This window comes from Camellia sinensis, chromosome 8 (genome assembly GCF_055761805.1).
Source record: "Camellia sinensis isolate YWXY chromosome 8, ASM5576180v1, whole genome shotgun sequence".
In the NCBI taxonomy this organism is placed as follows: domain Eukaryota; kingdom Viridiplantae; phylum Streptophyta; class Magnoliopsida; order Ericales; family Theaceae; genus Camellia; species Camellia sinensis.
Window position 1 is genome coordinate 73492441 of NC_138968.1, and position 13740 is coordinate 73506180.

General features: G+C 36.2%; 1 protein-coding gene across 2 annotated transcripts; it reads right to left on the reverse strand.

Moving 5' to 3' along the window:
- Positions 1–1308: 1308 nt before the first annotated feature.
- LOC114258126 (uncharacterized) lies at positions 1309–12602 on the reverse strand. 2 transcript variants are annotated; one of them, XM_082882843.1, is made up of 12 exons: positions 12243–12602; positions 11781–11933; positions 4486–4571; positions 3986–4057; positions 3803–3874; positions 3580–3651; positions 3349–3476; positions 3169–3240; positions 3013–3081; positions 2748–2819; positions 2255–2328; positions 1309–1621 (listed from the first exon to the last, which is right to left on the reverse strand). In XM_082882843.1, the coding sequence occupies exons 7-11, from the start codon at positions 3375–3377 to the stop codon at positions 2286–2288; spliced, it is 285 nt and encodes a 94-aa protein (XP_082738969.1). In that variant the 5' UTR covers positions 3378–3476; positions 3580–3651; positions 3803–3874; positions 3986–4057; positions 4486–4571; positions 11781–11933; positions 12243–12602; the 3' UTR covers positions 1309–1621; positions 2255–2285. The 2 variants fall into 2 exon arrangements, with proteins under 2 accessions (XP_082738969.1, XP_082738968.1); XM_082882842.1 differs by lacking the exons at positions 1309–1621; positions 2255–2328; positions 2748–2819; ... (4 more) ...; positions 3803–3874; positions 3986–4057 and having other exon boundaries at positions 4331–4571; positions 11781–11865.
- Between the last annotated feature and the right edge of the window lie 1138 nt (positions 12603–13740).

Sequence of the window (13740 nt, forward strand, 5' to 3'; positions counted from 1 at the left end):
TTTTACTCCTGATCATAAGTATTTTCTTATTTATTATCATAGTTTAATTAAGTTTGGTTCTGTGCGCACATATGGTAACATTTTTGTTAAGCAAACATTTAGGGGATCAAAAATAGAGGGAGGGTGTTTTTTACTCCAAAACAAATCAAAGACAACATGGTGGGGAGATTTTTTAGAAATAATTTATTTTGATAATTATCTACTCTTTAGTTTGATTTATTTTGTGAGTTAATAATTAATTCAAAACATATAAATTAACACTAATCTCAAAATGAATTTGTTAAGATTCTTTGTAGTCAAATTGAAGCTTAAAACAAGCATAGAAGAACATAACAAAAAGCAGCAGCCGAAGCAGCCAATTCACACAGGGGCCGTCGTCCAAGGGGACGACCAGCCGGACGTTCAGGGGGACAACCGATGGTCCAATTTCTACCTAGTTTTACTCTGTTTCTATTTTTTAAAATTTTTTGTGTACATTGTAAACATTTTTTATTACCCATATATACGAAAATGACAAGTTATTTGGCCATTTATTTGAAAATAACAAAAAAATAAATAGCAATTGATTTGTGACAATAATTTTTTTTAAAAAAATTAACAAAAAATTCCAACCAAATAAACAATCAAGAGTAATTTTAAACCACTAGTTGAAATTTTTTTTTTCAAAAAAATAATATTTTTTGGTAATATTTAAAATAAAAAATATTTTCAGAATTTTTTTAATTTTGTAAATAAAAAAAATTCAATAATTATTTTTTAATTGAATTTTAAATAGAGTTTGGTTACGAGTTTTGAACAGAATTCACTGCTGGAAAACAGACTTTTAGTGGCGTTTAAGAAACGCCGCTATATCTTTCAAAAACGCCGCTAATTCCTTTTGCGACGTTTAGTACCAAACGTTGAAGCTGCGGCCGTCGCTGTATCTTTACGACGTTTTAAAAACGTCGCGATATTAGAATAGGCGGCGTTTTTAGAAACGCCGTGAAATGTCCCTACATGATATCACTATGATTTTAGCGACGTTTTCAAAACGCCGCCATATCTTTTTTAAAAAATTGACCGTTAACCTTTTGGAGTTTAGGTGGCGTTTTAAAAACGCCGTGAAACCCTCTTGTTTTTTTTTTTTTAAATTATGCTAATTTTATGTGATTAAACTAAAAAAATACCTATAATAAAATTGAATAGCCGTAATATGAAATAACAACTCCCATTCAAATTATAAATGCAGCATTAATTCACTTTCCTATTCAATTTAATATCCAATCATCATTACTTACAAAATAACATATTAAAAAATTAAATTCACAATTCTCAACCAAAAAATCAGCAGTCCTATGGCAACAAAAATCAACACCAGCCAAAAGTCACACATAGCCTTGTTCTTATCAACTAGACCAACTTGTATTACAAAAGCTTTTGTAAGATAATTTGCTTCCAAAAAATGAAAAAATGGATCATTATCCACATCCATACTAGATCTACCAGGTGTCTCTGGAGTATAACTTGCAGGAATCACATCAGGCTCCCTAGCTAAGAAGACACTGTTCACCACCCCATAATTTCCACTTACAAATGGTTGGTGCTCATCATGCCGCCATTCTCCATCAACAAAAAGCTTGTACTGCACGGAAATGAAAACAACATATCTAAACATCAGATACTAGAGATAGAAGTACACTTTTAGGATTGTTGATGTAGATGAACTCATCTCTTTGACTAAACACTGAATTTCATGATCAATTTGTTAATCTTGCACAATATTTCTGTGAATATCATGTCCGTTATATACAATTTTGAAAGAATTAAAATGTATAAAATGCATGCACCATTGTGCAACTATGGGATGCATGTTTACTTTCTTCAACCTGTATAATCTTCATATAACACAACAATATGGTGTCTCATTGAGATTTATATGTATTAGTTGCCTGTGTTATAGCAAACGTACAAAGCCTTTTAGCTAATTTATAGTCTTTATTATTTGAAACAACAAATCACCCTCTTTAGCGGACAAATTGTCCATGGATCCATTTTCAGGAACATAAAGTGGCTCCAATTTCTGCTAAGCATGGGGACCCACCAATACTGATATATATTAAAGTATAAAACATTTTAAGAAGAAGAAGGTGTACAATCCAAGTTAAAATTCACAAAACATATCACCAAGCTCTTTCAACAGTGCAAGCTTCTAAGCTTACAGTAGAAAGTAGAAAATGAAGAAGAAAAAGAAGAAATTCAAACAAATCAAATATACCTCAACTTTCCCAAATCTTCTTCCAGACATCTCACATGCTCAGAAGCCTCTTCTTGGGCCTTTTTTGTAACTTCCTGTAATGAAATATTAACAAATAGGTTAAAAACACCGAAGTAAATATAGAAGTAGACACGACCATCTATTCATAAGGCTTTTTTTTCAAATAGGTCTTCCCTACCATCATCTGCAAGAACCATGGAGTAAGTTGAATTGGCTGATGCAAGGAAATAAAAATCATGTATTCAGCACGCTGATCCACTTGCCCATATCCATGTAATAAAACAAGCAATTGAGGAGGTGGAAAAAAAATAATGACTTCAAAAAATAATGTTGTTCCATTAGTCACTATCCCTATAAATATAATTAATATACAGCTTTCACATTGTCCATCCATCTCAAAGAATCTCAGCAAGTACGATCTGACTTCAACTATATTCAGACACATTCTAAAAAAAAATTCTCAAAGACATGCCACTATATTAAGCACACTTACAAAACAGCAAAGGCTTGCATTAGACCTATCACCTCTGGAATTTTCCCTGTCAGCCTATTTCCTTGCAGAGATCTAATAACAAGAACCATAAGCACAGTAATGTCATAATGAAAAACACGAAATGCATTTTGTATTAGAATTCAGAAATTAAGTGCATATCAATTTTAACTTCAATTGACCTTCCTTGAAGACAACAGAAGAAGAACATTTCTAGCTTCTACTTCTTCCACAAAAGAAAAATATAAAGTGGAGTAAGAGAACTCACAGAGTGGCCACTTGTAGAAAGCCAATATTGTATGGAATCTCCCCAGAGATCTGATTGTATGAGATATCTCTGAAAATCATACACTACAATTTTAACCAAAAATGAAAAGAAAGAATGTATTTCTGTAGTAGGGTAGTTATCATTTAAGAAACTTACAAGATCTCAAAGCTTGTACAATTGCCAATGTTATCAGGGATTGTTCCAGTTAGGTTATTGCCTCTTACATCACTAAAGAGATCAAGGAAGATTTCAATGTCCCCATGGATATGAAGCAGAAAGCAAGTAGGAAGCACAGAAAAAGCCCAAAGCAAGCATAACCAGGAAGTGAACACTCACAAATACCACAGGCCAGTCAGTTGGCACATATCTGGGGACAGGGTCCAGTTAAAGAATTGCCACGTAACCCTCTGCAAACATAATTACCACCAGATGATAGACGAACCAATAGTTTGTCCAGAGTAAAACTATAAACCAAATTAAATGTTTAAGTGTTAATAGCATCAAGGGTTGATAATGAAATTGGATTTTATCTATCAGTTGTTAAACTGTAATTGATGTAGTACTTACAGATATTGTAATACTTCATTCCAATAGATTAACCTCGGTATCTCACCAATAAGCTGGTTACGAGCAAGGTCCCTACAGAATAAATTTACACAAATACAAGGCATACATATATATTAGCACAAGTGTCTATGGCTTTGGTGTAAATAAAATCAAAAAAGCATATGGTAATGTTAACTGCATGGACTCCACTAAAAAATAAAAAAATAAAAAAATTATGACTCACAGAGTTTTGAGCTTGGGAATCTGTGTTAATGTTGAAGGGATAGGACCAGTCAATTGATTGTTCTTCAAATTCCTGCATTTACAGAGCTTATTCAAGCCCTTGGTTGGCAGAACTAAAAACTTATCTATCTTAAACAATCCAGCATATTTAATTAATAGTACTTCACTTCAGGTATTAACTTACAATAACTCAAGCTGCTTAAGCTTGGATATTGAGAATGGTATATCTTCATACAGTAAATTATCAGATAAATCCCTGCATTATGGAAACCCAACCATTAACATAAAAACTAAAAATCTTAATCAGTGATATTTTTATCAGTAACAATTGTCATAAAACACAAATGGCTATTAAAACATCACATTATGCCTTCACATGCTTACCAATACTTTTGATGCATTAACTAATATTTCTCTTATATATAAAGATTGATAGATAGATAGACACGTAGATAACATATAAATATATATGTCCGAAAATATGTAGTACACATCAAAGTTCTCGCTGCGTCAAATTAAATAACATATGTTTTCCACTCTCTTTTTTTATTTTCTTGGCTATTGATAAAGCCAAGAGATCATATAACAATCCATAAACAAGTAGATGCAATAGCAGAGTAGCGGAAATCTTGACCAACCACAGATTTTCACACACAACATAGCAAACAAACACAGACTACTCACAAAGAGAATGCACAGCAATCTCTTCCATAGTATTATGTAGAAGCAGCACAAAACAACATTTCCAGACCTGGGAACTCCATAATATCCTGCAAACAACATCCACAACAGATCATCAAAGCAAAAGACAAAAAGAAAGGCACCCTTAGCAGCCGAGACACTCTATGCATGACAAAAGAGGTTCAACTTGCTCAAACAAGAACTTGAGTTAGACCATCTCCTCGAACATATGTTACATAGACTCGGATATATATATTTGGTATTCGCCAACTTGGCAAAATAAGGGTTATATTTTTATATTTTTAAACTATTAAGTGAGATGAAATGGTATCATATATAATATAGTGTTAAAGAGGAATTTGATTTATAGACAGCAATATATATATATATATAGTGTTAAGTACATATCTCACACCATTGTTTATTTGATTTATTCTAAAGAGTCCATGTAACGTGCCTGAAACTAGCCATCTTAGTTATTGTTCTAAGAGGATTAAAAATGTAGCTAGTGGTTTGGCTAACCAAACATGAAAGAAATATTACTTTTCTCTCAAGTCAGGCCAGTAATTCACGAGTCATGCTGTGCAAATGCTCAATAAAGAAAAAGAATAAACAATTCTCTCAAGTCAGGCCAGTAATTTTGATAACCATTACATGTAGAAAATCTTAAACTAGTAGTAAAATTTAAGCTTTCATTTTGACATTCATTGAGATATCCAGCTGCTGTTTCACATACATTTTCAGCAACAGGACCCCATAAAGAAAAAGAAAGGGGAAAATAGTCAGTTGTCCACAAAATCTAATGGGAAAATAACCATTAGTCACGTCTAACTTTGTGAAATTATAATTGAGGTAACCTTAATAGGATAATTACGAAACAAGTAATGGTAGCCATGAAAAATAAAATAGGGAGTAAAAGTTGGTCAAAAATTCAAGTAGGGTAATAACCCAAACCACTTCAGTCACCGCATCAATAATAAGGATACACAACTGTTTAACTTGAATTTCTAGGATAGGCAATTGTTTTCTCATTCTTTCCATTGTGTTTGATGAGAAACGAAGAGCTATGCATTATGATGAATACATAGATATATATAAGGCAACTCATTCTTTCCAATAGTGACATCTACACAAGGTGCTCCCGATCAACGAGGCCGCACAAAAATAGAAGGGTATGACTGACCTTTTCTTTAGAAATGATAGTTGCACAAAATTAAAACAATGAAAATGCACAGAAAATATAATCTGTGGCTGAGATATATTTTTAGTATTATTTGGATTACACTTAAAATCAATCTAAACCATAGAGTGTACGTTTTATATATTTTTCTATATTTTAATTACATACATGTAGCACTGTTGACTTTTTCTCGTGCCCAAATAACCATGTAACAAGTAGTCTTATTGGTCCAGAAGCACCACACCCTCTTATATGGATTGCTATTAACACTATAAATGGTTGAAACAATTGTGATTCTGATGAGAAGTTCTGGATTCACTTTTTGTTTCTGACAGGTCAAGCGTGGGAACTATATTACTGATTTACTTCACACTTTCCATGGGCAAAATTAGTGAGGATGACAGTGCTATGAATGTGTAGTGGTGACAAGCAATGCTGGCTCTGAATAAGAGAAAAAAGAAACAGAAGATAATTCTAGCACTCCTAATCAACATAAGCACTAGACAACAAACTACTTAGAATGACTCACAGTGGGCATATCCACATAGTAGTTGATATGATTGAATACAAGTGAAAGGGGTTGGAAGGGAAAAAGCATTCCTTTTCTAGGTGCATGATCAGTGACACCAACACTTGAGTCAGTACCCCGTGAAGCATTTCTCACCGTCATATCAAAACCTATAAAATCAATCAGAAGATTTCAAAATTAAGATCAGTAAATCATTTTTTACACAACAGGGATCGATTAATGTCATGTCATGTGCTTGTTACAACCCAAGAAAAAGAACTAAAAGAGAAAGCTAGCTTTTTTTGATCCTCAAAAGTCTCACAAAAATTTGTCTTTACTTCTGTATTCAAAAACTGGTTTTGTTTTTGCGCTGCTTAGATCTGATTTAAAACAAGATATCCTTTTGAAAAACCTATTCCTATTGTTGTTTTCTTAATTCCTCTTAGGATATCTGGTTTCCCCACTTCATTGACATCATTACACACTGTAGACACCCCATTTTTGACCGTCCTCAAGACTTAGACGTCACCGTTTGAACACACGGTGATCTTCCATGTTTGTGTTCGTTTGGAGTTCCCGGAGGTCTCGGCTCGCGCGCCTTGCCTCAGGATCCCCGAACTCGACCGTTTAGTGTCTGGTTTTGCACCAAACACTTGCATCTTGCCCTTGAGAGGCAGGGTGGGGCTTGTAGACCATCCCCACCCACCACCGGCAGTGGCTAGAGGCCACCGGCTGGTGTTTGCTGCCACCGGCAATGTATATTGCCGGCCGGCACCTTTTGTTGCCGGTCAGCACTATTTTGTGCCGGTCGGCACTCTTTTTGGCCAAGATGGCATTTTTGGCCGGCCGATTGCTGTTCATCTGCTTTTGCAGATATTTTTAGATAGCTGTCTTACTTTTGCATCCCTCCATACACGTGTATGGAGGGATCTCCCTCTTATGAAGCTTGTCTTGTAAGCTTTACAAGACAAGAAGCTTCTATATAGAGGAGCTCTCTCTCTTGTTGCAAGGGTTGGAGATTTTGGACATTGGATGGAGAGAAAAATACAGACCAAGCTCTGGTTTTAGGGTTAGGATTAGATACACATCATATCTCTCTCTCTTTTCCTTCTTGTGTGTGTAAAATAGTGTTTAGTTCATACTATTGCACACAAACACCTAGTGTTTCACCTTCCTCTTGGAACTGAGGTTCTAAGGGACTGATTTTGAAGTTTTGGCATTGGATTCAAGCCAAAGGAGGCCATTGGAGCACCATTTGTGAAGAGGTCTACAAGGGTGAGAACCTAGTCTCATTTTTCCCCATTTTTGCATTGATTTTCTACCTATCTTAGAGCTGTTTTTGTGCTTATTGTATAACATAAAAAGTTCTGTTTTTAGGCCCTCTTTGTTGTTTATTAAGAGTGTTTTGTTGTTTGAGGGTTGTTGACCACCCTTAGGCCTTAAAAGGCCTCATTTTGGGCCATTTTGTGCTAGCTCCGGGATTTTGGTGTTGAGGTCTCTTCACCACTGAAATCTTGAGGGATTTCATTGGTGAAGATGATGCTTTGAAGTCCCAAGAAGGAGAGGGTCACCCCCTCTCCTTGTTGTCCTTAAAAAGGGCATGTTTTGGCCTCTTGAGAGAGCATTATGCTTGAGTGTGTGTTGAGCATATTTAGGCTGTTTTTCATGTTTATATATCCATAATATAACATGACTTTAAGTTGGTTTTGGTACTCCATGCATGCTTAGCATAGTTGCCATGTAATGCCTTGTTTATGCCTTAATGTGCCTTAGGTTGTTAGCCTTTGTTGGAGCATGTTTTAGGCTTAGTCTTGTGAAGATTATGTGCTTATTTTGCCATGTTCTAGGTCTGTCCTAAGTTTCTTGGGTCAAATTTGGCATGCATCATATAGCTCCTTTGTATTTGGGCTTGTTGGCCTTGGGTATGTGCATGTGTAGCATGACATCTTTGCATCGATTTGGTGATTTGGGGTCCCCCCACATGTTATTTCAGTCCCATTTCCATGCTTGTTTGATTGCCTTGCATGCCTCTTTAATGCTTTGGAAGCTTGTGTAGCAATGCTCCATGTTTTGGTGTCTATGTATGCCTTTGTGTTTGAGTCATTTAGATGCCATCTAAGTGGTCCTTAGGCCTTGTATTAGTGTCCCAAAACTCTGTTTTTGGTCAATGACCTCATGCCATGTTTGGTCTTGCTAAGTGTAGTTCAATGCTCCTTTGATTTGCTTTGAACACTTGGGCCATTTGATGCATGCTTGGCTTGATTTTATTGCTTGGTTTGGCACCATGCTTTAGCATGATTTCAGAGCTTATGTTGCATGCTTTTAGTCCATGAATGCCTCTTTCAAGTGTGCTTGAATGTTGCTTGCTTTGTGCCTAAGTGTTGGGTCTCAACGTGTGTATGTGTGCATGTGCTTTGGTCTCCATTTTTGGGCATTATTGGCTACTGTTTTGGGCCTTATTAGAGCTGCCTAATTCATGTATAAGTCCATCTTTGCACCCATTTGCATTGCCATATGTATGCTTGTATGCTTGCATAAGCTTGTTGCCATGCCATGTTGCATCCTTAGCTTGCATGCCTAGGTTGCATTGCATGTTGCATGCATGCTTTGTTCCTTGACTTAGTGATAGGAATTGAGCCTTGTTTGGTTTGATTTGGTTTGCATGCATTTGAAATCAAAGTTGCATACTTGGTTCTTTGGGCCATCATGCATGGAAATGCGTGATTGGTGGTCCGAAAATCGAGGCACATGCCCCTTTGAGTCATTACCATGATAAGGGACATGATTGTTGCATACATGCCTTGAATTGTGCTGCCATGCTTTGCCTTGCCCTCTGTTGTTGTCATTTGCAGATTCTGCAGGAACATTCTGCCGATCAGCAGTGTAAGGTGCTGGCCGGCAATCAATCCTCTGCCGATGGCTTCATTTTGTGCCGATGGCCACATACCACTGCCGGTGGTAATTCCACTCAGCCGATGGTACTCCCCAGTGCCCAAGAACGCAGTCCTGAGGTTTTGACAGCCTCCAGAGGAGTGAAGGAAGGAAATCAGAGGCAGCCTATGCATATCTGTTTTCTTAGCTTAATTTAATTTGATTAAATTAATTAATTTGTAATTATTAATTAGCTTGCGTAGTTAATTAATTTGTAATATTTATTTGGTCCCTCCGAGCGAGGGCAAATCTGTAATAAGTGTGCGTGGGTGGTGTGTATGTCTTCCAATCTCCACTTCTTTCTTCCCTTTTACTTACCTGCTTTGATTGTTAGTATTAGGGCACGTTTAATTTAGCATACCTTATGCTATGCATGCGTGCATCCATACATTTGTATTACATACATTAGGCTCGGTACATCATGCTAACTGCATTTGTACTTCAAATTCTAAACTGAATATGTGATAGTTGTGCATTTCTCACATGCCATGTTTAGGATAGCCGAGCCTATTCTAGCAACATTTTGTATGCGATGCATTAGGCACTTAACATGGACTTGGATCATGCATGTTTGCTAACAAGTTCTTTGTTTTGGCACGGAGTACGATGTAAGTATTTCCGCTTTAGCATATTGCATGCGTGTGAATGTTAACCTGATAGCATGCTTACCATGTGGCTAGATGCTTATGTGTTATAAATTGTTTGAATGCCTGTGGGTGAAGGTTGGATTGTTTGAGTTGGAGAAACTCGTTGAAATCCGTATTTTAGCCTACTTGCGAGTAGCAAATTCCAAAGTGTTTTCTAAAACAAACGGATATGCAATGCTTATTTCCAAATTAGGCAATCTAGTCTATACTTGTTTGCTGCGCGCATAACATAGTAATTCTAGGCTAATAAATGGAATAAGAACGCATAACGTTTTCAAAATCAGATATCATGGTTAGTAGAGGCCGGTCTTCGGACCGGGCGAAAGGGGGTGCTCATAGCTGACCTTCCCCGATCGTACCCAAGCTCCCGAGCCGAGACAACTCCGGTGATGACGGACATGTGGCCTTCGGTATCGAGTCAGGGTTTCCTAAATTTCCCCATTGAAAAATATTTAGGTGGCGACTCTGTATCTGGCAAAGCAGTCCATGTTTGGCACTTCGTTCAAAAATCTGTTTTCTCAAAACGATTTGCCGGATTTAGACTTTTTGGTTCAGACTTAGAACCGTGACAATTTGAGAGTCCTGAGCTGTAGTGACCCCAAATGAACAGAACGGGACTCACCCTCCCGGGGCGTTCGGGGACGTCTACACACACACAATGCAATTCAACTTGCCATGAACTTTAAAATGGAAAAGAAATGTGATAAAGGAGTAACTAGTGACCTACGTGTTTTAACTTAATTGGCAGCAAGAGAAATAGAAGACGAGATCATTAAGTAAAGATCAAAAGAGACAAAGGTAAAGGCTCAAACCTTCAGAGGTCATTCGTCCAGATGATTTCTTATTCTTCTTTCCAACATCTTCATCCAAGACTATAGATTTTGAATCACTAAGATACTACGCAAACAGTAAAAGAGAACTTACGGCGCTCCATCTTTTGTCAAGAAATTCATTAATGACTAAAGCATTTTGTCCATACATCACTGGAGAAATATAATAGCCCCATATCATAAATGGCTCGATGTCATCTGCGGGCACAAAAGGAAATGAATGGTTGTAGATATAGTGCTTTGATCATCGAATATATAAACAATCACATGAAAGAATCCACAACTTACTTGGCTAAATGTCAAGAAATATTCAACAATGTGGTATAAAGATTGGTAAATTAAAAGCTCATTCTAATTCAAGATAGGCTCAAAAGTGAAAATAGAAATCAGGCAGCTTACTTTGGGCAACTATAAATCCTCCAAGCAGAATATTCATTATCAATGTGCAGGTTCCTAAAGTGCATACAACAACCAACTTTCTTCCCACAGCAACAAAGCGAAAGAGAGAGAGAGAGACATTTGATGTATACTGAACAATGCCAATAACTGCTGGAAAAACCTGAATCAGATGGTGGGTATTTGTCAGTGAATAAATTATCAGGTTCAAGTGACCACTAAATGCAGAGTAGGAAGAATAAATTTCTAATGAAGAATTTAAGTTGGTAAGCAAAAGTATAAACATGAAAAACTATTACGAGAAACCAAGAACACGCAGACCACTACTACTTGCTGGTGTCTGGAGCAAACCCAATCGTGTAATATGCAAGACTGATCCATATCGCTGATTCCACTAAGGAGAGGGGTATACTGAGGACCCAAATTGGCAACCCAAAAGCCCATGGAGGATAGAATAAGAAATCCCTCTGTTTATAGAATACAGGAAGCCTCAAAACAGTCAATGCAACCTTTGTCAACCCGTTAAACAATACATTCATGAGAGTGAAGAAAAGAGCTCCGAAATTTTTTCAATCAACTCTATAAAATGAAAACAGAAGGGCCTAAATTACAAAGGTGAGCCAGGTGAAGTTTTAATTTCTACTTCACCAGCCATCATACTAATCTGTACAATCAAACCTTAATCAACAAGGCAACCACATTGAGAAACAGCGCCCCAGAACTATCAAACTTGTATATGTGCACTATACTAATGATATAATAAAAGAGAACAAGGTAGAAGTCAAAGCAACAACATTAATATATACCTTGACCCAAACAGCCAAAGATTCATCATGTTCTAACCACTTGGATTCTGAAAGAGAAGACTCTCCCTCCTTGTTACTCAACACCCTGCTTTCAATAGTATCTACAAGTAAATGGTCGGTCTCAGAGGCCAGACAAGACTCTGTGCAAAAATCCTGTCCATTCAAGTTCCCATCATTTGCATCATGATTTAAAAATAGAAACATTTCCAATAGACATTATTAAAACATATATATATATATATATCAGTATATATCATTTATGTATCTGCACATTGATACAGAAATCCCTCCCTCTTGGACCAAACTCAGTAATCCCCTTGCCTATCCTCCAAAATCCGACGATCTACCTACCCCTTCCCAGCCCCTCCACCATCGCAGAACCATAAGAGAGAGAGAGAGAGAGAGAGAGAGAGATGAAGGGAACAAAAAATAATCGTACAAATTGAGTCAATCCGAACATACCTCAAGAATCGAACTGAGATTTTTTTCAGATCGGAGCTTGAAATGCGAGTAATCGAGGGGTCAGAGTTCAGATCTGAGCTTCTGGAAATCACTGAATCTTTGCAAATGAGCCGGTGGAGCTCGCTACCTCGCCGGTGCAGCTTCGAAATCGCTTCCATGGGGCTTCGATCTGAATCTTCGATGGAGCTTAGGTATGAATCTTTGATGGAGCTTCAAAATCGCTTCGATGGCGCTTCGATCTGAATCTTCAATGGAGCTTCAAAATCGCTTCGATGGAGCTTCGATCTGAATCTTCGATGGAGCTTCGAAATCGCTTCGATCTGAATCTTCGATGGAGCTTAGGGAGGGTTGAGAGGGAGAGAGAGATGTGTGCGTACAAGAGTTGAGAGAGAGAGAGAGTTCTGAATCTTCGATCGAAATGCTTAGAGAGGGTTCTGATTCAAAATAAGGTTTCACAAGAGGAGGCGCGTGTGGCACCGCATTTGGAGGCGTTTTCCCATTATAAAACGGTGCCGTCTTGTCTAATAGAATATGCGGCGTTTATTTATAAACGCCGTTAAATACTAATAACAGTGACGTTTAAAAAAACGTCGTTAAAAAAACGCCACCAAATCCCTTTTTCCCTGTAGTGATTTTTTTTCTCAAAATTCATAACTAAACAACTTTTCTCATTTCAAAACTCATTTCAAAATTCAACTTAAAACTCTTTTCAAAACTTATAACCATACAAATTTTCTCTTTTCAAATCATAATTCAAAAACTGACAAACTCAAAATACAACGTCACACTTAAATCATAATTTTAAAACTAAACCAAACGCAATCAGAATTTTTCTGCCCTTATTAATTTTTTTGGGATTAACTTTGTGATTTAGTGACTGAAATTCGATTCAAACATAATTGATCACGTTGCTGCCATGACAGTAAACAAAACAAGAAATTCTATATTGGAGTCTATCTGAAATTGACTAGGTCTTTTTATATTTTATTTTTATGTGTTCGTTTGGTCTGTACATAGGCTTTTACGCCATTGGTTTTCTCTTAGTTCATCAATAACAAATCATTTTTTTACTGCACTTTTGGTATTATTATTATTATTATTATTATTATTATTATTATTATTATTATTATTATTATTATTATTTTGTGAAATTGCTTCTATATGTTTGATAAATTGTCTAAATGGGGCTGAAACATATATGTGTGGCTATTTGGGTTTTGATTTTTAATTTTAGGGTAATTTTAAATATATCTCCTTAGATTTGTTTAAAGTATACATTCTCTCTTATGGTTAGAAAAATTACAAATATCCCCTTGTTAAAAATTTGTATTTAACAGAATTATCTAAAAAAGTAAAATCCATAATTGCTCTCCTATAAAATAATAAAATTATCTAAATTATTAATTGAAACATATTTCTAATATCATTAAAAACTGTTAATTAACTTGATGATTTATTAATAAAATGGGCGATTTATTATGAAATTAGAAATCTCATG